Source organism: Ambystoma mexicanum, chromosome 10 (genome assembly GCF_040938575.1).
Source record: "Ambystoma mexicanum isolate Mex_15411 chromosome 10, UKY_AmexF1_1, whole genome shotgun sequence".
Classification (NCBI taxonomy): domain Eukaryota; kingdom Metazoa; phylum Chordata; class Amphibia; order Caudata; family Ambystomatidae; genus Ambystoma; species Ambystoma mexicanum.
Window position 1 is genome coordinate 1,567,916,448 of NC_090932.1, and position 27,526 is coordinate 1,567,943,973.

The 27,526-nt window shown below is 45.0% G+C and overlaps 1 protein-coding gene across 4 annotated transcripts in view; it reads right to left on the bottom strand.

Moving 5' to 3' along the window:
- Positions 1–1,166: 1,166 nt before the first annotated feature.
- The window catches only part of SMPD4 (sphingomyelin phosphodiesterase 4), a 669,498-nt gene continuing 643,138 nt past the window's right edge, over positions 1,167–27,526 (bottom strand). For all 4 annotated transcript variants that reach the window (XM_069619878.1, XM_069619877.1, XM_069619876.1 and 1 more), the window contains one exon: positions 1,167–1,596. In XM_069619878.1, coding sequence (XP_069475979.1) covers positions 1,285–1,596 — 312 coding nt within the window. In that variant the 3' untranslated portion in view covers positions 1,167–1,284. The remainder of the gene's footprint in view (positions 1,597–27,526) is intronic.

A 27,526-nucleotide genomic window follows, 5' to 3' on the forward strand; every position in this document is an offset into this window, starting at 1 on the left:
CAGGAGTGACCAAATCCTAGCATTGGTGACCCATACCATTCATAGCTCTTCAGGACATTTGCCGTGAAGAGCTGCCACGAAACCTGCACTTAAACCACCTATGGCTCGCCAGACATTTTCAACTACAGCCCTTATGCTCACCATCGACTATGCTGGCTGGGACTGCCATGCTGTAAGATCTTAGGAGGGGTGTCACTTCAGAAGGATTCAGAGTGTCTAGAGCCATTATCAACCAGGACAGTGATAAATGGACTGACTACCTCTTAACGAGTTGAACACTCCACACATTCATGACGAAGCGAACGCACGACCTGCACAGACATCATATTGCTGCCTTAGTCTCTGAGAAAACCCTCTGGTGTACCCAAGCAGATCACAGCTGGAAACATCTGGCACATAAGCAAGTACCCTGAAGAGTGCGTTATTGACTTCAGCTAGCATCATCACACTCTAGTACGCCATCAGTGTGGATTGAGAGCTGTGGTGCGATACATTGTGTGCTAGCAGCCGTGCCTACATGTGAACTTTCAGGGTGCCTTAGCTGTGCATGTTGCCAGGCAGTGGGCTGCTTGCTGCCTCTGTAATGAATCGGGCCATTGGATACCGGGCTCGCTTTTTTGTCAGGCAGTGGGAACATGGGCTTGGACATTCTCAGGCAGTTGGGCTCATGATCTAAAGTTTATGAAAGCCTCATATTCTGCTACTGTACTTGTCGGCAATGGCACCCTGGCCTGCAGTGTGTTCGTTAGGTTTGTGAGCCTGCATTTTGCAAGACAACACAATAGTGGGCCTGTGTTTTGTCAGAGAACATGTTCCCTGACTTGTAATTGTCACACGCCGGGTCTCGGGACAGCAATGGTCAATTATTCTGGAGCCTGTATTGCTCAGGAAGCGCACCTTTGAAACTATTTCTTAATTGGGCCATAATGTATCAGGCAGCGGCATTGTAGGCTTGCATTTTGTCCGGCAAAACGATCCTGCGCCTGTATTTGAACAGACTGTGGGATCACGAGCCTGGATTCGGCCGGACTACTGTAATGTGGGCATGTACTGTACAAAGCAGTGCTATCCTGGGCTTATTTATACACACACATTGTTGGAAAATACCTAATGCCCCAAAAATTTGGGAAGAAAAGTTCATGTACAAAAATACTTTAGGAAACAAGTTCACAAAAAACAAACATTTAATTCCTGAAATGTTCCATCCTACTTTATCTTTTCCATATAAAATATGAATTATACAGTTCCCATCTGTTATCAAAAGTGTAAAAGTGAATGTTGCCGTCAGTGCTGATGGGGTTTGGGGCTGGCAGTGAGCAGTGTCATTACAGTGGCATACAGGAGGTATCCAATAAGGAGCAGGATGCTGCAGGTCATAGGGCCGATGGAGAGCAAGGACGCCACAAAGTACAAGAGGAGCAGAGAGAGCAAAGTCCGGTAGCTGGCCAGAAACCTCAGCCGAATGCGAGGACTTTGCGGGTCGGTCATCCCATTGCTTGGACTATGCTCTGCCAGTGTGGGGATGGTCAGATGGTAGCAGCAAAAACGGCTGACAAAGCCTTCCCGGGAGCACACAGCATTCATTCGGTGCGTAAACTAAAAGAAAGAAGGCAAGAGTTAGGACATCAAACTCAGAGACTCAGTGTGCTCACACAAAAAACGTTGCGCTTTATGGCGGTAACATCATCTACTAGATATTAAGGCACATCTATGATTTAATGCCAAACATCTGAAAATTGAGAAAATACAAACCCTTTTTAACCAATGAAATGTTAAGAGTTAAGAACAGATACCCATAAAGCATGTATCTAAACTGCAACACAAACTCCAGTTGGCAACAAGTTAGTGACTTGGAAATAACAGACGATGGTAAATATTTTAGATGGAGACCTTGGAACAATGAATATCAAAGTGCCTACAATAGAGGCCTCCCACCCGTCGCTCACTCCTGCTCCAATATGCCAACCACATACGTAATGTTCTAGATATAACAGCCACCTTTATTTTGGTGTCATCCAACAAGTAGACCAAGGGGAGGGTGGACAAGGGGCCACATTAGAGATTCACTATTCGAGATTCCCCAAGTAAGCTTAATGTCACTATTAGACACGGCCACATTTACAAGCCCAGTACCAATGTCTGGCCACATGTTTGTTTGTTTATTAATTTGATAATGCGCACCAAACCCCTGGGTAGCTGGGCGCAACAGTACAAGAAGTCTCAAAGCTTAGTTACAGTGCAACAGTACAAGAAGTCTCAAAGCTTGGTTACAGTGCTTATCGCAGGCAAATACATGCGTGTACATACATCCATACAATACAGTGCATATCATTTGCATGTCAGGAGACATATAGATATACATACATACATAGCAGTACAGTACACATCATTGTGTATGCTTTATGGGCATACCTTCAACCAGGGAGTGCATGGTCAGGTGCAGAGGTTGCAATAGTCGTGTCTAGTGGGTCGCATAGCAATGGGGATTAAGCAGAAACGGTTATTAGTCGTTGATGCGAAGCCATTTGAGTGTATTATGTCTAAATTTGGCGTAGTGTTATGGTAGTCTGAGGTCAAGTGGGAGCTTAGTCCATGATTGCGCAGCTTTGACTGGGAAGCTTGTTCCTTCCGCCGCGGACCGTTTAAATCTCGGAATCTCAAGCATAGATGTGTTGGCAGATCTCGTGGGTCGGGTGACTGTTCTCCTAGTGATTCCTTCCGACAAGTAGGGAGGTGCTAGGTTGTTCAGACATTTGGAGGTGAGAGAGACTGTTTTAAGGAAGATTCTGTCCTTTATTTTTAACAAAGGAGTCTCTGTTCTGAATTTAGTGAAATGTTCTCTGTATGGAATATTCAACGCTGCTCTCAAGGCGTTATTTTGCTAACTTTGAAGTTTGTCTATGATATACTTGTTGGCTCCAGAGTACAGGGTGTTGCAGTAATCTAATGTGGACAATATGAGAGCATTTGCCAGTGTAATGCGGCTAGCACTAGAGAGAAACGGTCTGGAGGCTCGGATGAGTTTACAAGTATAGGCTGTTGTGGAGGCAAGGGAATTGACTTGCTTTATAAGGGTGAGAGAAGAATCCAGGTAGAATCCTAAGGTTTTTACCACGGGCATCACCTTGAAATATTGTTATCGATGTTGAAGGATGCGTAGTTTGGGCTTAGTTTTTTTTAGATTGGTATCAGAACCTAGGATCAGTATCTCAGTTTTATCATCATTCAGGGAGAGGCCATGGGACGCCATCCTGAATGAGGATGTATATCTTGTTCACCAAGGACGAGTCTGCTTCGAAGTTGCCCGAAAGGGGTATGAGGATATGGGTGTCATCTGCATAGTTAGTGTAGGTGACGCCCAGTCTGTGCAACTTGTCGAACAACGGTTTGGTGAAAATGTTGTACATGGTGGGTAAGACACAGGACCCCTGTGGGACTGCACAGGTTATTTGGATGGGCTCAACGGAGGCTGAGGTGGAGAAGACTCATGGTGCGGTTTTCTAGAAAGGATTGGACCCAGGTTATGGCCTCCTCTGTGAAGCTGGCGGCAAGCCTGAGATGGTTGCATAAGACTGCATGATCCACTAAGTCGGAGGCTGCTGACAAGTCCAGTAGAAGTAGCAAAGCTGTTTTGCCGTTATCCTTTAGCTCCTCAATTTGTGTCTTGAGGTCTAGCAGGGCTGTTTCAGTGCCATGGAGGGGGCGGAGGCCTGATTGGCGTGAGCCTAGCAGGTGATTGGCTTCCAGATAGTTCTGAATTTGTAAGTAGGCCACTCTATCAATAATTTTAAGTAGGAAAGGCACGGTGGTGATAGGTCTGTAATTAGTTGGGATGGAGGGATCGAGGGTTTGTTTTTTTAAGTAGAGGAAGGACCCAGGATTCTTTCAGATTGGTAGGTACTGTGTTTGATTTAAAGGAGGAGTTTATGAGCTTTGAGATGAAAGGGGCTAGGTCCCTAGCTGCATCCTTTATTATTTGTGCTGGGAATCTGTCACCCTTGCAGTTAGAAGGTTTGAGGGAGAGTATGACTTTTTCAGTGTCAATAATGGAGATAGTCTTGAAGCTGAAGGGCGGAATTGTTCTAGTCTCGGTGGGCTGAGGTAGTTGTTGATCAGAGAGGGGCAGTGTGGCCTTTTTGTTAGCTATTTTGAGTTGGAGTGTGGAGGATTTATTCGATAAGGCGTTTTGTATGTTAGTGCACCATATCTTGTCCTTAGGGACATTGTCTATTAGTTGGATTTTGGATTCCATTTCCCGGAGGATGGAGAAGAGTTCCTTAGTGTTAGATTTGGCTTTTGTGTTTCTGTCATTGAAAATATTATTTTTAGTGTTGATTATTTCTTTTTGATAGAGTTTGGATAATTCGGTTAATTTGTCTTTCTTAGTGTCAGTAGGGGAACTGCGCCAGATGGCTTGGAGCTTTCTTTTTTGTTTTCTTAGATCCTTGAGTTGGGGTGTGAACCAGGCATTCAAATGTGCTTCCTGCTTGCCTTTACGTAGTTTAACTGGTGCAACAGTGTCGAGTGCTTTCATAATGGCGTTGTTGAAGGTCTCTACTAGAGAGTCAGGATCGGCATTCCTTTCCAGTACATTGATAGAGGGAAGGAGGAGGGGGAGGAGTTTTTCCACAGTAATGTCCTTGTTGCTTCAGGTAGGGAGGGGCAGTGACAAATTGATGGTTTTAGGGCTGAGGAGATCTAGTGTAGCGGTAAAGGTTATTAAGTAGTGGTCCATACAGAGTTGCGGGACGGTGTCAGTAATGGTGATGTTGTAGTTAAGATCGGATACCCAGTGGAGGGTCCTACCCTTAATGTGTGTGGAAGAAAGGACTTTTTGGGTAAGTCTGTAATCATTTAGTAGGGCTGCTATTGATTGGGCGTGTTTGTTGTCTGTTTCATTAAAGCCAATATTAAAGTCACCCATCAGCAAGGTTTGCGAGTGGTCTTTAGTGTTACTAGCTACGAGACTAGTTAAGTCATCTTCGAAGTTACCTAGTGGTCAGGAGCCTGTATATCAGGTGGATAGTCAGCGTACGGTTGTTGGATAACATCAGTTTAGCTGCGAGTATTTCATATGATGAGCAAGGTGGTGAGGTGGCGAGTCTAATGGGAAGGGTGGTTTTGGAGATGATGGATAGACCACCACCTCTGGCATTAGGCCTATCTGCTCTGAGAATCTGATGGCTGTCGGGTACAGCTATCATAAGGGTAGGTCCTGCTGCCTCGTTGAGCCAGGTCTCAGTTATGGCAAGTAGGTCCAGGTTGTCATTGTTTAGAATCTCTGCAATTTCAGTAGCGTGGGCTACCATTGATCTAGCATTAATGAGTGACCCAGTTAGCGTCAGGGTGCTATTGGGTTTAGGTAGAAGTGGGGGTGATTTGGCTCATTTGAGTCTTTGTGGAGGTATGGGCAGGAGCAAGGTTTAGGGTATTTAGTTTGGTTGCCTGAGCTTGCTTAGGCAGAGGGTCATTGGGTTGGGTAGTGAGGAGTCGGGTGGAACGAATTGTTTTGTTTCTTTTAAGATCATAGAGGGAAAGCAGTCTTGACCTAAGTCTCATGTTTCTGTCTTTGTGTGGGCTTGTTCTGGTAATAGCCATGGCCATGATTGTGAGGAGACCAAGCGCGAGTAGGAGGGTCAGGGTCTTCTGAATTTTACTCCTATTAGGCAGGTTGATTGCAAACATTAATGCTTTATGCTATCAGCTAGTTGTGATTTAGCAGTAGGATGTCGCTAGTAGCTAGGTCTAGATTCAATTCCCGCAGATGCAATTTTAACAGTAGGAAGCAATGGTCACTTTCAGGCTATGCCTAGGTTCAATTCCCACAATACGGGCTAAGAATTGAAAAAAAATCAATTTCCTAAAGCTATGTGCTAGCAGCTAGATACAATTTCATCAAAAGGAAGAAAAGATCACTTTCATGCTATTCCTAGGTTCAACTTCCCTGTACGGGCTAAAAGTTATGTGCTAGCAGCTAGATACAATTTAAACAATAGGAAACAAAGGTCACTTTCATGATTATGCCCAAGTTCAAATTCCACAATACGGACTAAAAAACTATATGCTAACAACTAGATGCAGATGTAGCAGTAAAGGCAAGTGTCACTTTCATGGTCTACCTAGATGCACTTTCACAGTAAGGGCTGAAATGCTATGAGCTAATAGCTAGATGCAATTTCAACAATAGGAAACAAAGGTAACTTTCATGCTATGACTAGGTTCAGTTTCCACAGTACACATGGTTTTCAGATGACAATAATAGTGTCAGCATGGCAGTAACAGTGTGGATATTGTGATTTTGCCCTTGATGGGGAACTTGTCTAAGTGGGTGCATACAGGTGACCAAGGTAGGGGGTGTGTAACGAAACTTTCAGGGTATAACATTTGTAAATGAAAAAGCAGGTACTTAATACAGTGCATAGTTTACAAGTGTAATTTCATGCAAAATAATGCGGGTTGAGCCTATCGGGGTAGTTGGATATAGGTATTTCGAGTGATGGCAGCCTAGGAAGGCTAGGAGGTGCATAAGGGGAAGGCACAAGTATGACTGAGTAAGATCGAGAGCTCTAATGTCGTTACAGGTCAGGGGCTGTAGACAAGAATTGCGGTGGGAGTAATACAACGTGGCACTGGGGCTGCAGGCTAAATGCACAGAGGAACAGAGCAGTGTGGCATACAGCTTCCGGCAGAGATGCAGGTGATCACAGTATAGCGAGGCACGAGGGCTAGCAGTTGAATGACGAGTAGTTACACATCAAAAGTGGGTGCAGGTGCTGAAGGCAATGACTCGTAGGGTTGTCACAACGTGGTCATATTCGAGAGCCAAATAGGATAATATAGGCAAATTAATATCATGCGTTTGGAATGTAAGGTACACTTTGAAATTAATTACACAGTAAGCGAGGAGCTGGGGGAGATGCATAGCAGGCTAGCACCGTATTTAAGGTCAGTGAGCACAAAGTCTGCATGGTGCTGGATGTCTTACCGGGTCACAAGCTGGGCGGAGGAGGGATGAAGTGTAGTTCCTGGTGGGTGCAGGTCCAGCATGGAGTTTGGCCCTAAGCTCTGTACGGCTCGTGACAGGCTCAGGACAGGAAGCCTTGTTGGGTGGCCTTAGTGGGTTGGCCGGCGTTCGCCTGCCGGCGACAGGATTGGCTTGATGTGAAGAGGAACAGCCAATCACGGCTATCCGAGGCGAATAGGGGCTGTGTGCAGCAACTCGAAAATGTGGTCGGCCATCTTTGTATGTAAGAACATGTATATTTTAAGAGAACTACGGTAGAATAAAACCATTGACCCAAGAATGCTCTTCTACTCCAATGTATCAAACCAGCAAAACATTTTATTGGCCAAATCCACCATATCATTGACATGTGATTGCCCCACTTTTTCAGCCCCTAATTATCTCTGATACAGGGACGATGGAGCCAAGCGAGATCATTTGTCACTCGTCTCCTTGTCATTAAACAGGTGTCAAAGCACATGCTCTTGCATGCCACGCCCCCACTACAGACAGGCGACCATTCTCAGCACATCAGTGTTCAGGCATGCAGCATTGATAGTCAAAAGGTTAGAACACTTGCTCTGGGGAAGAAAGCAGCCTAAAGTGCAGAGTTCCAGACTCATCACTCATGCTACTTTTTGTCAGTCATCTAACAAAGGCACAGGTTAAACGCTGATAACACGACTTGGTACAGCTTGAACTATTTGATAAAAGTAAAAAAAATAAAATAAAAAAAACTAATTCCCCAAGTTAAAGCTCTACATCACTGATGCAAGTCTTCAGTTTTTACTTTTTTTTGGTCTGGTCAATTAACGGACTCTCTCCTACATGACCAATGCTGGTATGAGAATTGTCCTGTAGACGGGCACCATTTAGCGAAATGGGTATTTATGTCCTCAGTTCAATGACCTTTGGCCAACCAATGCATTTGTACCTGATGTTTCACTTGGAGTCATCAGCCGAAAAGTAAATTTCCTTGGTTAGCTACATTTGGAAAAAAAATATTTTGCAGGACTTCACCTTTACGACTGCTCCACTCTTGGACTAGGCCTCTGAATTAAGACTGGCTTGGCAGTTCCAGAAGTAGTATACAGGAAATAGGTGCAGTTCCTTAACTGGATGCAGCGCATATATTGGCCACCTCTACCAGGATTGCCAGTGCACGTTCGAGCCCCTTACACATGCAACACTAATCAATATTTAATTCATAGGTCTCCAAAACTGCCTTGGAACCAAAATACTTATGCTATATCAAAACACATCTATTCTCTACCTTCCTCCAGAAACCAATCCATATAAAATGGAGTTAGACACATCAATCAAGCACTTTCTTTTGCTCACCTTCCCAAATAGCCTTCTCTTCCCACTCTCCCCGATTGCATTCCTCATTTTTGCTCACTATTTGCCAAGCAGACTAAGGTCAGGAAAACTCCTTATGGCCACACAATACGCTATGGACGAGGATCAGGCACTCAAACTACTACAATTTTCATTTGGCACAGTATAAAAGCAGAGTAACAAACCTGATGTGGCTAGCCACTGCAAATCTAATGCACAGCACCAGTTTGCACCATTATCTCCCCACCAAATGCACTGTGGGGCATGTAAGTCCTGGTCACATTTTGTGCTAGTAATCTACAAATGCAGACATTTTACGAGAAATGCTCTACAGCCTTGACTCCTGTACAGTGACCCCATTAATCTACTTTATTTCCGTCTTCACCCCCTCCACCTACTTGCCAGTTCTCCAGTGCCCGGACAACCCTACAAGGTGTTAATCCATGTTCAGTTCCCGTTCCCTCCTCCCATACACCAGAGACCTCTTTTTGTTACTCAAAGGCATTTTAAGTGTGGGTCAGTTGCTGTGGGGGAAGCAGCAGAAGCTGAACTTCACTGCTCTTTAAAAAAATCACCAGTTGCCACCTGTCAGAAAACAGACAGATCAGAAAGTGTTTCAACTGATTGAGAGAAAAACTGCGGAAAAGTTTGTTTATACAAAAATGTCCACCTCTTGCCCGCTACCATGATAAAAAGTGTGCACCTGCGTTGTTTGCGCACACGAGAGACAATCTATCACCATCTAAGGCCTTTAAGTACATTGTGTCAATAGACTCGACTGACAATGAAAAAGACATGCAGAGAACTATTCATATTGAATTTTTTAAAAATTTGTTTATAGTTCAAAAAGAACCGTTACAAAAATACTACAAAATGTGATAAACATCCATATAGCATCTCCATACAAATATAATAAAAACTATTTCATATAAGTTAAAACATGTGAAAGTATATCTCTTCTACATCCTAAATTCAGATGACATTCATATGATCTTGAATCAGCTTAATATAACTTATAAGATTGTTTCTAAACATCACTTAAGACAATTCATCGTTACAATGCATGTTTTTCCAGTTCGCTTTATATATATTTTAGAAACCAGGCAAGTGCAAATATTATTGGTCTATAGTTGCCATTCATCAACCTTGTCCATAGTGCATCCAGGCACTCCTCAGAATCAGTGTTAACAAATTTCATCAACAGATTCGTTCTCGCAATTTTGAAATGGCAGCATTCTAACACAAGGTGCTTCAGGGTTTCAATGCTTTCCTTGCATGGAGAAAAGCAGCAATTCATTTTAACAATCCCCAGTTGACCTCTTCCAGTGCCCTGGCCTTTGTCTTGTGTGAAACTGATTTAATTTGAAGCGCATGTAGTAGCTTCGAGTAATGGAACAAGGAAATATTTCGAGATAACTGCGAGGAACTCTTTTTCTGGTGCAGTTGGCATACTCAGAATATGAGCTGTCATTTTTTAATTCATCAATAGTTCTTAACCAATCCTGCTCAAATAATTTGTTTTTTACATGTCCCGGCCTAATGCACCGGTCATTAACTGTAAGATTCAATTCACACAGAATTCCTAACATTTCTTGTTGTTAGAGTTTAACAGAACATATATTGTTGGTCAAATACATCTGTTGAAAATCTTGATATAATGAGTTATTCAGTGGAGCATTCATTTTGGCATAGTTGGATAACTGTTGCCATTTTCTCCTACAAGAAAGTGAAACGATACCCAGCTCATGTCTAATTATGCTATCGGGAATTGCTAAAGATAAATTAAGAGCAGATTTGAGAAGCTGCCCCTGTAAACTATCCAAACATTGATTCATGTCTAATAGGCATATGTCTAAAGTGTATAATGGAACAATTTCCACCTTTAGATTGAAATAAAATTGATTTGCGGTATCAAAGAGTATTTGCAATATTTCCCAAGTATCACTCTCAAATGTGAGAGTAAGGGTCTAGCTTTAGAATTGAATTGCTCCATCCATAGTTTTATCAAACTCTTGTTAGAGATGTAATATCCGAGATAAATGGTGTCCACAACATGTGGTATACTTGTATTAACAATTTCACATCGATATTGCTTGCCCTTTTTCATTGAGTTGAATACCATAGTACATGTTTTTGTAGGATTGGGACTTAGATCGTGTGTTCTTGCAAATGTTTCAAAAAGATGTAATTGTTTTTGGAGTCCTGCTGGAGTTGGGTCAAATAAGAGGATATCGTCAGCGAAGGCCAACCATTGTACACGTAATGCACCAAGTTTGAGAATAAATTCTCCCCCTTCCATAAACAATCAAGATCAGACAAGTAAAGATTAAAAAGCGTGGCCGCTAGATTACATCCCTGTTTAAGTCCGAGGTATGTTCTTATTGGCGCAGTTGTCCCACCTTCTCGTGTTATCCTAATCCTATAGGATGTATCTGTATGGAATAGGATTATCCAAGATAGTATTACAGTCAGAAACCCCAACTTCTCCAATTTTCTCCATAGTAAATTTCTAACAACGCTATCAAAGGCCGCGGATATGTCTATAAACGCCATAAATACAGAGGCTGTGCCCTTTTTTTGGTTGATCCAGCCAATAAATGAGACATGACGGCAGCGTTTAGAGTGGTACTCATTCCTTTTCTAAATCCAATTTGGTATTTTGAATATAACTCATGCTGCACAATATATTTTACAAGCTCATGTAACAATAGTATGGCAAATATTTTAGCTTTGGTGTTAATCAGGGATATGGGATGGTAGTTCTCTGGTCTCGAAGGATCCCCTTTTTTAAATAATGGAATAATAATAGATGTTACCCAGGATTGAGGAATGTTACCTGAACAGAAAATTAAATCAAATTTCGTTTTGAGTACATTGGCCCAGCCTTGTATACGCAAGGAGGGATTCCATCTGGTCCTGCAGATTTTGATGATAACTTACCAATTGCCCATTCTATATCAAGTGATGACCAGTTTAGTTCCAGCATATCGCTGTTATGTGATATCTGATATCTACAGGTTTTAAATCGATCAGGAAGTTCATATTTGGTAGTTATATATTTACACCATGTCTCGGCGGAAATGATGTTCAAGGAGATAATCGTGTTGGATTGATTTGTTTAATAGTTTGCCAAATGGCCCTTGCATCATGTCTGCAAATCGATTTTATCAGTGCGCAATTTACTTTATTATAAGTAGGCGCGCATTTCTAACTTTATTTTGATATTTTTGGAGAATCGGATTTCGTACGTAGTGATAATTGATGGTAACATCTTTATGTCGTTTTAACATCCTTAAATTTCTATTTTTTTTTTGCTTAGATCTTAAGTATGTTATCGCATTGTTCACTATAGATCAAACAATATGTTCTCTTTGGATGATCGAACAAAAATCATTTGTCATGAATTTGCAATTGCTCTTGATGTCAATAGAAACATAATAAGCCAATTGCTTGGACAACCCAGGATTCCAGTGGAGCTAAGTGGTTTCACGAGGGATCTCTGGCACTTCCATTGATTTAATGACATCCAATCGTGAATGGTCCATATAGAAACATAAAGATAGGGGTGCATGATTCCCTTATTTAATAGAATGAATCTTTATTGGACCTACTAGATGATTTATGTCATGAGATATGCAGAAGTAGTCAATCACAGATTTTTGCGTACCTCTACTCCAGGTATGCTGGGTGCCTTTGTCATAACAATCGACAAAGTCCATTGCCCAATCTTTGAAATAAGCAATCCATCTCTTTCCTCGCATAATTGCGGTCTTATCTGCATTGCTTATTAAGGAAACTGCAGAGATCCATCTTGAGTTACACAAAGAATTAAAATTGCCACCAAGTATAATTTCGAAATTCCCTTCTTTCAATAATATGCATTCCAAACATTTATCAATTTCGTCAAACATTTATTCGATTGAGATGTTAGCTGGGTTCCAATATAGACTTACTAAGAGAGTTGGTTTGCATTTGGTATTGGGTAATGACAAAGATACAGCCAAAATGTTGCCCGATTACCATTTAAGCTGCATTTGACATGCAATATTATTGTTGATGGCTATTGCCAGTTCTCCAGATGGACGGCATTGATTTTGCCTAGTCGCATATGAACAGTACGCTCTAAACCATTGTATTCTCAGTTCCTCCATGTTCATAGTTTCTTGGAGTATCAGGACACTGGAAAAATCGGTCGGCGTTAAAGAAGCTAGCCACTTTTGAAGGTTGCAAAATCTGCATGAGTTCCAAGACTCCTTTTTATCGGATGGCTAGTTTGATGCATTTGCCGTTCTATTGTTTAGCATCATTCTTACAAGAGACTCTACCCATGCCATTTCCTTGTTTTTGCCCACTATTGACATCAGGTTAGCTATACATTGATTCTCATCGTTACTTTGAACATTTTCCCCAAGAGACCCACCAGATTCAAGTCCTTGTCCCAATAAGGATTGGTGAAGAAATTCCTCTGCTCTTGTTTCATCGCAAAATGTAGAAAGTATAAACCCCAGTTCTTTGAGCTCAGATCTACATGTCCAAATAAATTTAAGAATGTTTGATGACGGAAGATAAAGCATTCTGTAGTTGTTCTGTCTCGCTAAAGAGAACCTTCTTAAATCTGCATTGGTTAATATTCTAAGCTGAGGAATATGCGCTATTAAATCAAGAAAGTAAAGACGATTTAATCTTGCCTTACCAAGTACTTCAGCATTTCCTTCTAGCCCAATGATGTTCACTACATTTGCTGTGTTTTGTGTATTTGGCAAAATACATGTACTAAAGCCCAAAGACAGTGTCTCATCATTAGGGGCTTGGCTCATACTCCCCGAAGTATGAAAGGATATCAAGTTTGCTGTATTATGAAAGGGAATCAAAGATTCACCCGGCCCTTTTGATTTAATTTTATTAATCACAGCCTCAGAGGTAATCAATCCCTCTTCCAGGGCTTGACGCAGGGAACTTAGTCCATGCGATCAAATTTTGTTCTTATTGGCATTATGGTGAGTTGAGGAAGATTCACTAGTGACCACATTCCCCTGCAAAAGCGAGCTGTGGTTACTTTGAGGCATCGGGGGAGTGTTTGTGGGATTACATAGTAGCACCGATTCAGTGGATGGCAGTACCTTTAATTGACTTAAGTCATTATTTACCAAAATTAGCCGTATGCTCCGCAGCTTTAATCTCCAAAAATTCTCTTGTTTTGCTAGCACCATTAATTATGATAAATTCTTTTAAATCAGTTTTGGGGTTGGCATCTATTTGTTTTTGATTTACGCAACCGACCTCGAGATATGATCTCCGGTTATCTGGCGTAACTTGAGAATTAGAATTAACTTGAGATGTTTTACCACTGCCATTTACCGAAAACGGTATCTTATTGGAATCCATATGAGTAGTTGTGGTGCACTTCCTTCCTTCTATTAGGAAATCATTTTTTAAGTTTCTTCTCAGTAGTTTCGATCCACACAGTACCATCGTACACACACTGAGTAGAACTCGTGTGAATTTTGGTTCATAGAGCCACTTGTTGGCCACTTTGTGGCAAGATCGACCTTGCCTCCACTAGTTTCACTGACCCGAAGGTTGATGCTATACTCCCAGACTGCTTGGTTATATTATCAGGCAATAGTCAGGCTTGACTTTCAGCAGATAGCTGATCTACATCAATAGGATCTTCATCGATTGTGCCATTACCACCTTCTTTATTTATATTTTTTCGTTTAAAAAGCTTGTTGGGGAGTCATTTATTTTTTTGTTTGTTTTTATTAGATAGTGACGCTGCCTCTTTTTGTCTTTTTTCAGCTCTTTTAATGGCCCGTAAGTGAATTCTTTTGCTTGACGAGAGATGAAGCCAACGTCATCCTGAGCAGCTTTATCCTTATTATCGTAATTGTCCATCTGTTCTAAAACATTAACCAAGGCAGATGGGCAATCGGGTACCTCTCTGTCCGATAGTGAGAGTAGGACACTATCCTTCCTTTCAGAAGGTGTAGGATTGTGTTTTAATTCATCAATGGCATTTCTCAGAGCCTTAATCTCTGCATTAATGGTGGACATGTAGTCAAAAAAGGTATCGGATGCATTCGGGGTGAGAGTTTCTTCAGCTATGCTATTCGCTGAAACCCACGGATTCGTATTATCACCTGAAGAGAACTGAGTGCTTTTTTTCACAAACTACCATCCTAACGAGATATTTGGAGGGCAGTAGATTGGGGATCATACACGTCTCTCTTGCTAATATAAATCTCTCTATTCTATCCATTTTTGTGAGCATTTGGTTCATGGAGCCCTTGATTTCTCTTATATCCAAATGCGTTTCATCATGCCTAAATCTAAGATCTGTATAATTACTGGGAAAGTGTCAGGTTTTTCTTCTTCTGTAGTATGTATAGAGTTATTATTAAAGGCATTACGTGGAAGACACCCTTATTTATAGCAGCAATGGCTTCGGGCGAGTAATGAAATTGTTTGTTTATTTAAGTTATTGATATCATTGTAAGGATTAGAATTCTTATATTTTAAGTGAGACTGGCTATTAAAGCCACTTGGCATATCTTCTATTCATATTAAGGGGCACCTTCGTCCCTGAGCAAGCAACTAGGGGGGGGTTAACAAACCAATAGACAAACGTACCTGTTTGTCTAGTTTGGCTATAACGTCGAGTCTGATTTTATGTGTTTCATTCGGTGATTCGTTGAAGGACGAGGATGAGTCAAACCACTTCGCCTTCTCGTTCAACAATTCCTCATCCCCGATTTCACCATCCGTCTGATTGAAACTGGCCCTCGCACTTAGTGCAGAGTTCGGATCAAAGACAATACTATCATGCGTTAGAACCGAATGAATTTGGACGGCATGACTAAAAGGAGTGCCATCGTCCTGTTCTCTGGAATGCTTTTTGTTTGTTATTTCCGATTGGAGTTGTGATTGGGCCTGATTAGAGTGACAAATTGCAGGCATTGACCGCTCTATGGCAGTAGTGGATTCTAGTGACATTATGCCAGAATAGGAAGAGTTCCCTGAGCATATGGTTAAATCGATAGTTGATAGTATTGCCAGACAATACATTGTACAGCGTCCGCTTCGTAAAACACTAGCCATGCTACTAGACACAATTAGAGCAGTTTACCAAGTGCACCGCCGTAATCCAGAAGTTCAAGAAATTTAAAACAATACGTTGAATAAGTATGTGCCACAAGTGCGTACCCAGCACCCACTCACCCTCACACCCTAACAGCCCAACAGCACAGTTGTTCCACACTTGAATGCACGCACTGAATGCGCTGGAACAGGGGTATAAGTAGCACTTCCGGGTGCTAGAGGGTGTGGCATAACCATGCAGTGCATCTAGGAAAAAACAGTTCCGCCTGAGCAACGTGAACGACGTGTGTACCAGGGACACTAGAGGGAGGAGTAGGTGACTCAAAGCCCAGCCCACCTAGTCAAGCCCAGCCCATTCGCACCAAACCCTCCTCGTCTTCAAATACAAACATGTGTTAACGTTATTTACAATGAAGTCCACAGAAGTCCGTGCAGCGTTTCGCATGTTCAAAACTGACAGCTTTTCACCTTGCGCATACAGCCTTCAAAGTAGCCCAAGAAAAAGAGAAGTCCAGCGTCTGTTGATCAGAGCTCTCCGCCCAACAGCACACCTGTCCCACACTTGAAGGCAGAAGGCGAGTGCGGAATGTGCTGGAACTGGGGTATAAGTAGAACTTCTGAGTTCTAGGGGGCGTGGCTTATCCAGGCAGTGTATTTTGGTCAATGAAGTCCACAGAAGTCCGTTCACAGCGTTTTGCATGTTCAAAACTGGCAGAGCTTCACCTTGCACATACAGCCTTCAAAGTAGCCCAAGAAAAAGAGAAGTCCAGCGTCCATGGATCAGAGTTGTCCGCCCAACAGCACACTTGCTCCACACTTGCATACGCGCCAAATTGGAACATTGCCATCTGTAAAACATATGGCCCAGGCATTTGGCTGTGACAGTGAGCAAAATAAATAAGCATGCCCCACAACATTTAATTTGGAGCTCTAGATTAATGAACTACTCCAGAATTTCACCACAGTGCCACATTCCAGAGTTGAAATAAAGAGAAAAAAATCACGTGTTAATTATAAAATAACCTTTAGTTTTCAACTATTGTATCTTGAAATGTATTTCATTTAACTGAAATAATGCAAAGTTGAAATGAAGAAAAGAAGCAGCAGTCTATGTTCCATTACTATGAATACCACTATTTTGTTAGTTTGAAAATGGTACATGCCTGCATCTGTAAACTGGTTTCAGCTTAGAGTGGTATGACCCTACCTCTGGAATTTCCTAAGACGGATCATTGACTGTTTTCGCAACAGTAAGAATCACCTGCCTCATCTTGTTTAAACTAGTTTTCTAAGCCCGGTCATGATATGTTTATATCAACTGGAAGTCACAAGATGGGTAAACTTAGACTTCTTGTCAAGACGAATGGATGGTTCTATGTGCAGCATTTCAACCAACAAGTATAATCATTAAAAATATATAACTTTATAGTGGATCCAAGAAATTTGAGACACATTGTGGTTTGCAGATAAAAAGCAGATACAAAATCCACCTGGTTTATAAAAATAAAAAGTATTTAAACATTTGAAAACAAATTATCTCTGAGATGTATATTTAGTTATATTGCATCTCTAATCCTCCATTCGCTGTATAGATTATTAATCTTTATTTTATTAAACCAGCTCATTGCAATCAAAAGTTACAGTACAAACATGAAATGCCTCTCCATAAGATTAGGAGAGAGTTCCCCCAACCCCTGCTTCCGGTCACAAGTCTAAGGTGGATTGCCCACCTAGCCAGTCACAAGAAAAGGAGTAAAGGCCCCATCAATTAGTCACAAGGTTAGGGGAGGAGATTTTATGATAAAATAAAATGACTCGGCGAACGGTCAGGCTGTCTGGAACCCTCCGAACGTCTGCCCCTTGTCAGAGCGTTGATGTGACTGGGTGTACTCCTTGGACGTGGCCTTCGTAAGGATAAAGACTTTGCAGTTTGCAAACTGTTTTTCTTTTTATCTAGCTTTTTATCGGTGGTGGAGTGAAAGAGGTCTCCCCTCTCGAAAGGAAGGTCCAATATGCGTTCCGGGACGTCTGGGTTAAATTTAGTATCCCAAAACCAGGCAGTCTTTATGTCCGTGGCAATGCATCTGGCCCGGCCAGAGGTGTCAATGTGGGCCACGGTGGACTCCATGATGTCTTGCGCCACCATTTAGCCGCTGCCAGTCCCGCCTTGAAACGTGACTGGCTCTGCACCGGAGGTTCTGGAAGGAAGTTGGCTATTTCCCGCCAAAGCCTCTGGTTAATGGCTGCCAGCATGATATCCACGTTGGATTGACAAAGATGCAGCGAAGCGTTGGAATAAAGATTCTTCCCGTACGCCTCCAAGATCTTCTGCTCCTTGCCTAGCAGCACCGAGGAGAAGGTGGCCGAGGACGACTGTGGCTTTGAATAGTGACACCGCAGCAATCACCGAAGAGTGTGGTTAAGCGTGGGCCGACAGCCATAGTGGATCCCCCTTCATTAGCCAATATTTGTTGTCAAGGCACCAATTGACAAGCTGGGCCGAATGGGGCTTGAGCCACCCCCTTTTTGGCCAAGGCGACAACATCCTTGTGCATACGGATCCCTGTTCTAGCCGCGGCGGGTAGAGTGAGGATCTCTGCAAACACCCCCGCCTCCGGTTGTTCGACTTCGGGTTGAGGAAGGCCCAAGTACTCGGCCAGACCTGCGAGTCGTTCGTTAAAGGCCTTGGCTGATGATGGTGTGTCGGGATCTTCTTCCTTGTCTGTGTCCGCCAGGGCGTCCGGCTGCTCTAGAGCAGGCAGAGGGGTGCTGGGCGGCGAGGGCTGAGGTGTGGAGACCGGAAGGCTGCAGCAGAGGCAGGATGGAACCGCCTGATCTGTGGGAGGCAGGGGAGCCGGAATCGAATGAACTGGTGTGGGGAGCAAGGGTTGCACTGGGGCCTGCAGCGCTGGAGCCATAGGAGGAATGACTATAGGTGCAGGCAGAGGGGCCGGAGGGAGCATGTCCCTGATTACATCCCTACGGATGGACCCCATCTGAGGAGATCTCATGAGCGTGAGCAACTTTTCAAAGAACCTGTCCTCGTAAGGCCGGTGGGGTGGCAGGTGATATTGGCAGGGTAGCGGCCTGCTGCTGAGGCCGGTGCATACTCTGTCTAGCTGTTTGGGGGAAAACCTGCCCTGCGCTACTGATGGATAAGCTGTAGGCCATGTACCTGGTTGACACCAGTCCCACCTTTTAACTCGTTCACCCACCTGCTCTGTTCCTCGGGGCGGTATCGGACAAGCGGCCATCTTGTCTGGTGCAGCGGCCATCTTGTCGACCTGCTTGACTCACTGGGCCCGGCCTCCTCCAGGACTCTTGGCGATGGAGCATGAGACCTACCCTGCACCACAGGCCGAGGTCGGTAGGCGTGCCGCCCTCGGCAGAGATGCCAGAGATGCCAGTAGTGCTGCGTGCAAGCACCCCCTCGGCCATGTTGCCGGTACAAGGGCATAGCCCCTCGGGTGTACACCCGGTAAAAGAACCTTGCAGTCCCTCAGCATTGTCTCTCGAAGGTTCTACAGACCCCTCGGCCTAGCGGTCGGTAGCTGAAATAACCTAGGTACCTGTGCTGGTGCAAGAACCGGAGAGGTTCCTCCCGTCTGGGCGTTTACTTGGGAAGGAGTCGCCCTTGCGGGGTGCGCTGGAAAAGAGCAGCTCTCTCTTGGGTCTTGACTTATGTTTGGCAAAGTCCTTCAAGTCCTCTGGAGGAGACTTCTCGAAGAGCTCCCTCCAACATAGCTAGTCTGTTCTTCAAAGCACACGAAAGTGCATTGCACGCAGTGCAACCCTACCATCCGTGGAAATCCAATGTAGGATAGAGCCCCTCGCTGAAGCCCACTGAAGACGAACAAGTCGAACAAGTGCCAGGGTGCCGGGGAGGAGCGTGGCGCCAGAGGACCGAGTACCTGATTAATAAAAGAAGACAATAAAGACAGAAGAAAGTATCCAGGGAAGTGTGCGTGGGATTACATGGCCGTAGCCAAACCCAGGAGCGCTAGTGAAATCGCCCAATTCCCGTTGACGCAGAAAAGGGAACTGGGGAGTGGCGCCGGTGGACGGAGTCAGGCCGTGCCATGTGCGCCTCTAAATTTAAAGGGGAAGAAGGGTTTTTCTGGTGAAAAAAGGTTCCGTCTCCCGTCCCTAGCGAGGGACCCCCATGCAATATTGAGGAAAGGGGACGGGACGTAAAATTAAGGACCACTCCCTCATCGACAACCTCAAGAGTACCCCCAGGACATGATGCAGGCGGAGATCAGCAATGGTCACAAAGAAATGGCGAAAGACTACCCTCTTGGCGGAAACAAAGAAGTTGGTCCTGCAAGGTCACTTTGTGCTGAATAGCTGCAACTGCATGGGGGAGGAGGTGTCTTGTTTTAAAAGTAGAGGGTCTGCATTGTTCAAACTCGGGACCTCAACCGATGCAACGATGAAGCTCGTCATGATGGTTCACTGATGAGTTTTGAACGCTTCGGAGGGCAGGATCCTCAAGCTGGGGTTCAGGACTGGTTTTTCCCACCTACTTTGGGATCGAAGCACCAACGAAGGCCTTCTGGACATCAGCAAGCAAGGCTTCACCACGATTGTTGAAGATAATACTGGTTGGCTACAATGACCAGCTCTGGGTCATCAGCGGGATGCCCCTCTTCGTAGGGGTCTTGGCTCCACTAACGATCTGTTGAATGGCTGCAAAAGTCGCACTTTTCCTCCCAGTATTCGAGTTGAAAAAAAGAATCTGCACCAATGGTAGAGATCTGCACCATTGAAACAGGCAGGGGATATCCAATCATGGACAGCCTCCAGCCGCCACATCTGCCAGGAAAGCTGGAGATTTTCCCTGGGAATTGGCTTACAATATATGGCAAATCCAGCCCAAGAGGCTAGATGATATCAATATCTTTCCTTCACAGTTTTATCACTAACCCAGCAAGTGTTTGCACTTGCAAAATAGTGTATTTTTTTGTCAGAAATAAAAACACATTAATCCGCTCACGTTCTTGGTTAGCATTTATGTATATTTATTTGCTTATAGAGACAAGAGTGAAACAACATGCAGTCTCAAATATTAGCAATAAAGTAAGTGAGTAGATACCTAGATACCAGTACGATTACTGCTCTACTCACTTTTAAAATGTTTAAACTACCAATCAACAATGTTCGCGTGTAGCCAGTGTGGCCCAGTAAAATTCCAAATCATACTCACAATTGAGATACTGTAGATTGTCAAGCGAGGAGGACAGGCAAGGTTATACAGACCAACCTCTTGATAACCTAATGGGTTACAAACTCTGTGAAAAAGCGCATGGCTTCTATGGGCCGTTACCTAAAAATAACTGAAAAGCAATCTTTTTTCGTCCATGGTGGTAGATAACAGGTAAAGCATTTTAAATCGTGATGCAATGGATACCTCTTACCCTTCCTCTGTACTTCAGTTATGTCACTGATCCTTGCCAAAGAAGGGCAACACTGGTTAGTTGACACTGTGTCAAAACTCAATACGACAGTAAAACTCTGTTTCACCAGCACAGGTAAAGTTAAAAGGCTAACCTAATATAAATAGAACGTGGTGTCTTCAGATGATTCTCCAATGGAAAATAACTAGCTTTATTGAAAACATGAGTAAAATTGGCTTATTTGAGCCCTCAAAATACTAAAACAGCCAGAAAATTTGAATTTGGAAAGAAATGGAACAGTAATAATTTTTGGCCCCATGAGTAGTTTACTGTCTGACTGTGAAGGCATCTGAAAGCAGTTTACTGCTTCCTTCCAAGGCAGTTCAGCTTTGTAATTTAGCACTCGCTTCACATTGACTAGTCATTAAGTTTCTACGTGTTCCCTTGCCCAGGCAGGTCAAGATCGTGTGGGTTCAGCAGTTGTCCTCAAGGCCCCGCCCCTCATGATACAGTGTCGTAGCCTTCTTTGACTTAACTCATGCCAAATGTCTGAAACAGCGTGTTTATAAAAGGTTAAGTCCCTCCCCTGTTTCCCTTTTAATCAATACAATTCTAATCGATAATATCATTCATGTAACCAAAAGAAAGAGTAGTAATGGCCATCTTATTTGTTTACATTTGAAATTAAACAAACTTATCGATCATGTACATATAAACTAGAATTGATCTGAACAGGGAAGCCCTTTGCCAAATGGCACACGCTGTCATGTTTATCAAAACATTTTCAGCTATCAGTTTGTCCCAATTAAGTATTACGGTTTGTCTGGTGTTTTATTTATATTAGTTTGGATAGCTGTATTTTTTGCTGACATAAGCAGCTTAACATGATATATGTACGAAAACCCTATCCTGATTCTGTAGTCCATTTGTTGTGTGCTTTAGAGTGTGCAATTAAATCTTTTGAAGATAACGTCCAAATCCCAATAATTTATTTTGAATTGCTATGCACAACGCCCTTACATTTTGCTCATTACAGCAAAGCAGGAATAACATTTGCTTTGAAAAGCAATGTATGCCCAGCATACGTTAGAAGTGAGCTCTTACGCTCAGTCCACTTATTTTATGTATTTGGCATAGACATTTTTTTGTTTAATGCACCAAACGTTTTGTAGCTGCAGTTATAACAATCTTATCATGCATTCTGAAAGGTTCAATAATGTTCTGTACATTCTGAGTGGACATTTGTGAAATGCAACTTCCGTCAAAGTCAATAGGAATGTTTAATTTGTAGCCACTGACCTATCTGGCATGGTACGGTATATAAGTATATAATTAAATGTATACATTAGGATAAACCATGCACACTGATATATCTGTTGCATCTCATTTGTTCTGGTCAGGGATCACATATAGTATTAGTTGAACAGCAAAGTCAACTCATTGTACTGTGAGCCGAATTCACTTCTTTTGGCATGTAACCACCATAATAATTAAAAAAAAGTAATCATAATTTTTTGTTGATTTGCAAAGCGTTTGTCTTTATTATTTTAGCTGCAGCAACTAAAGTAGCATTAAAATGGTGTTGGCCACAAAACGTACATGTTTCGATCGATTCTCCTGAATATTTCCAAGTAGTTCTCGCTTGAGACACTTTCAACGTCTTCCAGTCTCCTGGGGTCTATGTAATTTATGACAACCTACGTTATGAGATTACCTCCAAACAGGAAATCGAACCTTCAAAAACATGGCAGTGGTTCTCCTTTCTTACAAGCGTAAACTGGAAGCCAAGTAAGCCAATGCATTTTCACATTTAGCAAATGTTTTACCTTGTATTTTCTAATCTTTGCAAAGATTCAGAGGATGGTAATCTTTGCCAAAGGTCAAAGGAGAAACAGATTGTACATTATTCATTCACTCCAGATGCTTCATTGGCTCCTTGGCAAAATACCAAGAGCCTTGAAACTTCAGAAATACAGATAAAATAGTGCTAACATAAATTGGAGCCCAGCTGCAAGTAAGCTCCAGCCTTCTTCCACTGGTACCCAAGACGTGGTTGTATATATTTTGTGGGCTCTGGCCAATGCATGGAAAATAGCCTCTATGTGGGAAAGGAAATGGCTTGGACTAGGTTTGGGGGCACAGACACCTCAGCACACATTTAAACCTTGTGTGTGGCTATGGCCATACCAAAGCTGGCTGTATGTTGGGACAGCCGCAAAGAAGTTTGACTGTACCGGGTCCCCTGATAGCTGGGTTGTAGTTTTACCTTCTTCCACCGTTCTGGATTTTTCGAAGATATGCAAACAATGTCCCTAAACAACAACATGAGCAGTTCAACCTGTAATCTCCGCAGGAAGTCGGAGGTCATTCTCTTGCTGCTGCTTCCACAGCAGGTGAAAGATACCGAAGAGGAAAACATTTGAGGCCAGACTTCTAGTTTTTAAGATCCATGACTTGCAAATACAGGGTTGCACAGGATAAGCCTGTTCCTGCCACTGGATGCAACATGGGGCTGATTCAGTGCCAACCTGCACGAGGTCCCTGCCAAACAGGACGTTCAGCCTTCATAATTATGGTTGCCTTTCCCCTCTTTCAACACCCTAAGCTGGAAGCTACGCAAGTCAATGCATTTTGCCAGAAGTTCCCCTTTAACAAATGTTTTACAATGAACGTCTTTATCTTCCCAAAGATTGCACGGATGGTACTCGTCGCCAATGATCAAAGGAGAAACAGATAAGGCAGCATGCACTCATTGCAGCCACTTCAATGCCTCTTTGGCGAATGACGAAGGGCCTCATTACAAGTGTGGTAACAAAGTAATGATAAGTCTGTTACTGCCACTTTTACTATATTTACTGCAGCGCCAAACAACGAGTTTGGCCTCGAAGTGGAGGATTTATCACAGCAGAAGAACAAGTTACTTTCTTACCTGGTAACGTTCTTTCGATGGGATGGTCCGATGACGTATTCCAGATCTATGACAGGTAATGTCCACAGCTGTGCTGCTTCGGAAAATCTTTGCGCCTGCGTCCTGCGTCGATGACGTTGATGCGCCGTCCCCGAGGACCTCCTCCGATGGCCGACGTCACCCAATGTGATAAGTGGGACGCACGACGCCCATAGCCTCAGTTCAGTTTTTTCCGCGAACGTGTTCGCTTCGTGAATCTCGGTACGCCTCGACTCTTTAGAGTTTGCGGTTTTCTTCTCGGTTCGTTGAACCTGTTCGGTTTTTTGTGAAGACCTGTTCGTGGCGATGTCTACTTCGTCTTCAACCCCGCGTCCGGGCTTCAAGAAATGCGGGGACTGTGGGTCCAAGAGTCGGTCACGGATTCGCACGACGCCTGCCTCTGGTGTCTCGGGGAGGCCCACGATACGGACGACTGCCGACTGCCAGTCGCTCACGGCCAAGGCGTTGCAGGAACGCAAGAAGAAGCTGTTTTATAGGTCGGGTGACTAAGTCCCGGAAGTCGAGGTCTTCGGGGCTTTCGACGGATGACTCGAGTGGCAACTCTCCGCATCATCGTCGGAAGTCCAGTGGGTCTCCTTCCAGGAATCGGTCTCACCACTCCTCTGCCTCTTCAACGCATTCCAGGAAGCGCCGGCATCGGTCTTCTGAGGACGCCTCCCGTCGGCGGGTCGCTTATCCCACCATGCAAGCGACACCAGAGGAATTGGCTTCCTTCGGGAAGCAGATGCTAGCGATTCTTGAATCGCAGGGCACCGGCCGGTCCGCGCCTCCGAGTGGGGTCGGTCGGCACCGGTTGAGACACCGCTCGTACGCCTTCGGGCTCGGGTGGTCGGCACGGCTCGCGGGAGAGGTCCCGCTCGGACAAGAGTAGCCGTTCTCGTTATGCCCGTTCCAGGTCCCGGTCCTCGACGCGCTCGAGACCGCGTGATCCTGTGCCGTCTTCGAAGAAGACGTTGACGCCTGTGGCGCCGAGGTCGTTGACGATTTCTCTCGAGGCTCCGCCTCCGAGGGGGTCGTCGACGCTGTTGGCATCTAGGTCGTCAAGAGACACGCTCGGAGCTCTGGCTTCGAGGCCTGCGTCGACGCCGTCGATGCTGGCGGCGCTGCAGCTGACGTCGACGCTGATTCTCTCGACGCCGACTCGTTCGGCGCCCACAGCGCCTTTCGAGGCGGTGGTGTCGGAGGGGCCCCGTGGCACGGGGTTAGCCCCTAGAAAGGCTCTGGCTAAGGTCAGGCACAGCTTTGGTCCCCAGATGTCTTCCTCTCACCGACTGGAGTACATTTCAGAGGGTGATGAAGGCTCTGATGAAGGCTTGGTTCCGTTTACGGTACCAGATGAGCTTATCTCGGGCCATAGTCAGTTTGATGACTTGAAGCAGTCACTGCATGATGCCAGTGGACTGGACACCTCTCCGAAGGTGGGGTTTTGTAGGCCGGAGCCTGGCATTCATGGCGATTCTTCATATCGGTGCCTTATGTCTCGGGTCACCGAGTACTTGGGTTGGTCGGTTCCCCCAGGGGAGTTTGTTCAGGATGATCTCACGGACATCCTTGATCTTGGTCCCCCCACTGGCCCGGTATTGCGATTTCATATGGCTCTGCAGACAAGGGTGGCGGCGGCGGCTTGGACAGTGGGCAAGTCTTTGTCGCGAAAATACCATCCAGCCAGTAGCGACCCCTGCTACTTGTTCAGGCACCCCACTCCGGAGAGTTTGGTGGTGCAGGCGGCTACGGCCCCGGCAAAGCAGGCGTCGTATCCTACCATTCCTCCGGATAGGGACGACAAACGTTTTGATGGCTGGGTGAAGAAAGTGTTTTCTTCAGGGGGTATGGCGCTTCAGGCGGCCAACTCCATATGTGCCTTGTCTCGTTTCACACGCACTCTGTGGAACTGTGTTGCATTAGCGGCTGAACATATTCCCGAAGGGGACGAACGGGATGGGTTCCTTGCTATGGTTCAGGATGGCAAGGATGCCATGTGTGAGGCCGTTCAGTCGGGTTTGGACATGGCAGATTGTGTCAACCGGTCCATGGCGGCGAGCACTATAATACGCAGGTTTCCGTGGTTGCGGAAGTCTGGGTTCGCTCCTGATGTGCAGTCCCGGCTCCTCAACATGCCCTTTGACGGTGAACATCTTTTTGGCAGCAAGGCTGACTAGAGCCTCGAGAGGTTGCAGACCTCCAAAGCTGCAGAGAAGTCGTTGGGTGCTGCAGTTCGGCAACCTCCGCCTTTTCGTCCTAGGGGACAGCAATGGAGGGGAGGTTCCTTTCGCTATTACTCGTCCTTCAGCAAAGCGAGAGGAGCTAGCAGTCGAAGAGGCAACTGTAAGAGTGCCAGAGGTGGAAACAAGGGTACTCAAGGTGCCAAGGCTGCTCGGGCAGTTGCCTCTTTGCCCTCAGGCAACGCCGCAGCCGCTACCACTCAGTCATGAGGCCAGGTCCCATGGTTCGCCGGTTGGGGGAAGGCTGGCGCAGCATCTTGTAGAGTGGCGAGCCATTACTTCAGATGTGTGGGTTCTGGAGATCATAACCCACAGCTACTGTCTTCCCTTTCGGCAGAGGCCTCACGACAATCCACCTGGGAACCTCTTTGAAGAGTCCGGATCCACTCCTTGCGCAGGAAATTCAAGCCCTGCTGGAAAAGGGCGCCATAGGACTGGGGATGGTATTCCCCTTATTTTTTGATTTCAAAGAAAGACGGGGGATTGAGACCAATCATGGACTTGCACGGTTTGAACAAACTCCTCAGGAAGGACAAGTTCAAGATGGTTACTCTCTCTCAAGTCCTCCAGGCCCTTCAACTTCAGGACTGGTTGTTGTCTCTCGACCTCAAGGACGCTTAATTCCAGGTGCCGATCCATCCCAAGCACAAGTACCTGAGGTTCGCGGATGGCGACTCGCACTTTCAATTTCGGGTCCTGCCGTTCGGATTGACCTCTGCCCCGAGGGTTTTCACCAAGCTCATGGTGATGGTGGCAGCGCATCTCAGGAAAGGGGAGATTCACGTCTACCCCTACCTGGACGATTGGTTGATCAGGGGGAGCTCTCCCGAGCAAGTCCTGGATCATCTGTCCGTCAACTGCCACTCCCTTCACAAGCTGGGCTTCTCCCTCAATTTAAAGAAGTCCCATTTGACACCAACGTAGCGGCTCCAGTACATCAGAGCAGTGCTCGACAAATCCCTGGGGCAGCGTTTCCCCCCCCCAGGTGAGGGCTCTTCACATTCAGCAGATGGTGCACAAGTTTCAACTTGCCCAGAATCTCCCAGCGTCTGAGTTCTTGAGACTGCTCGGCCTCATGGCATCCTGCATTCTTCTGGTGCCAAGGGCTCGTCTGCGGATGAGATCTTTGCAGTGGGCACTCAAGCTCCAGTAGTCTCAGTCCTCCGGCAGGCTGTCGGACCCTGTTCAGGTGCCGCCCTTGGTCGCCCAGGGCCTTCTGTGGTGGGCCGTCGAAGGCAATCTGATGAAGGGGGCCCCATTTTGGCTGCCCTGGCCAGAGGTGACGATCGTGACGGACGCATCCCTCACGGGATGGTGAGCTCATGCCAACGAGTTGACAGTCAGCGGTTGTTGGTCTCCGTCGGAGTCCAGACTCCATATCAATCATTTGGAGCTGAGGGCCGTCAGGCTTGCCCTGAAGGCTTTTCTGCCGACTGCGCGAGGAAAGAGTGTCCTGATTCTACCGGACTACACGGTGGCCATGCACTACCTCAACAAAAAG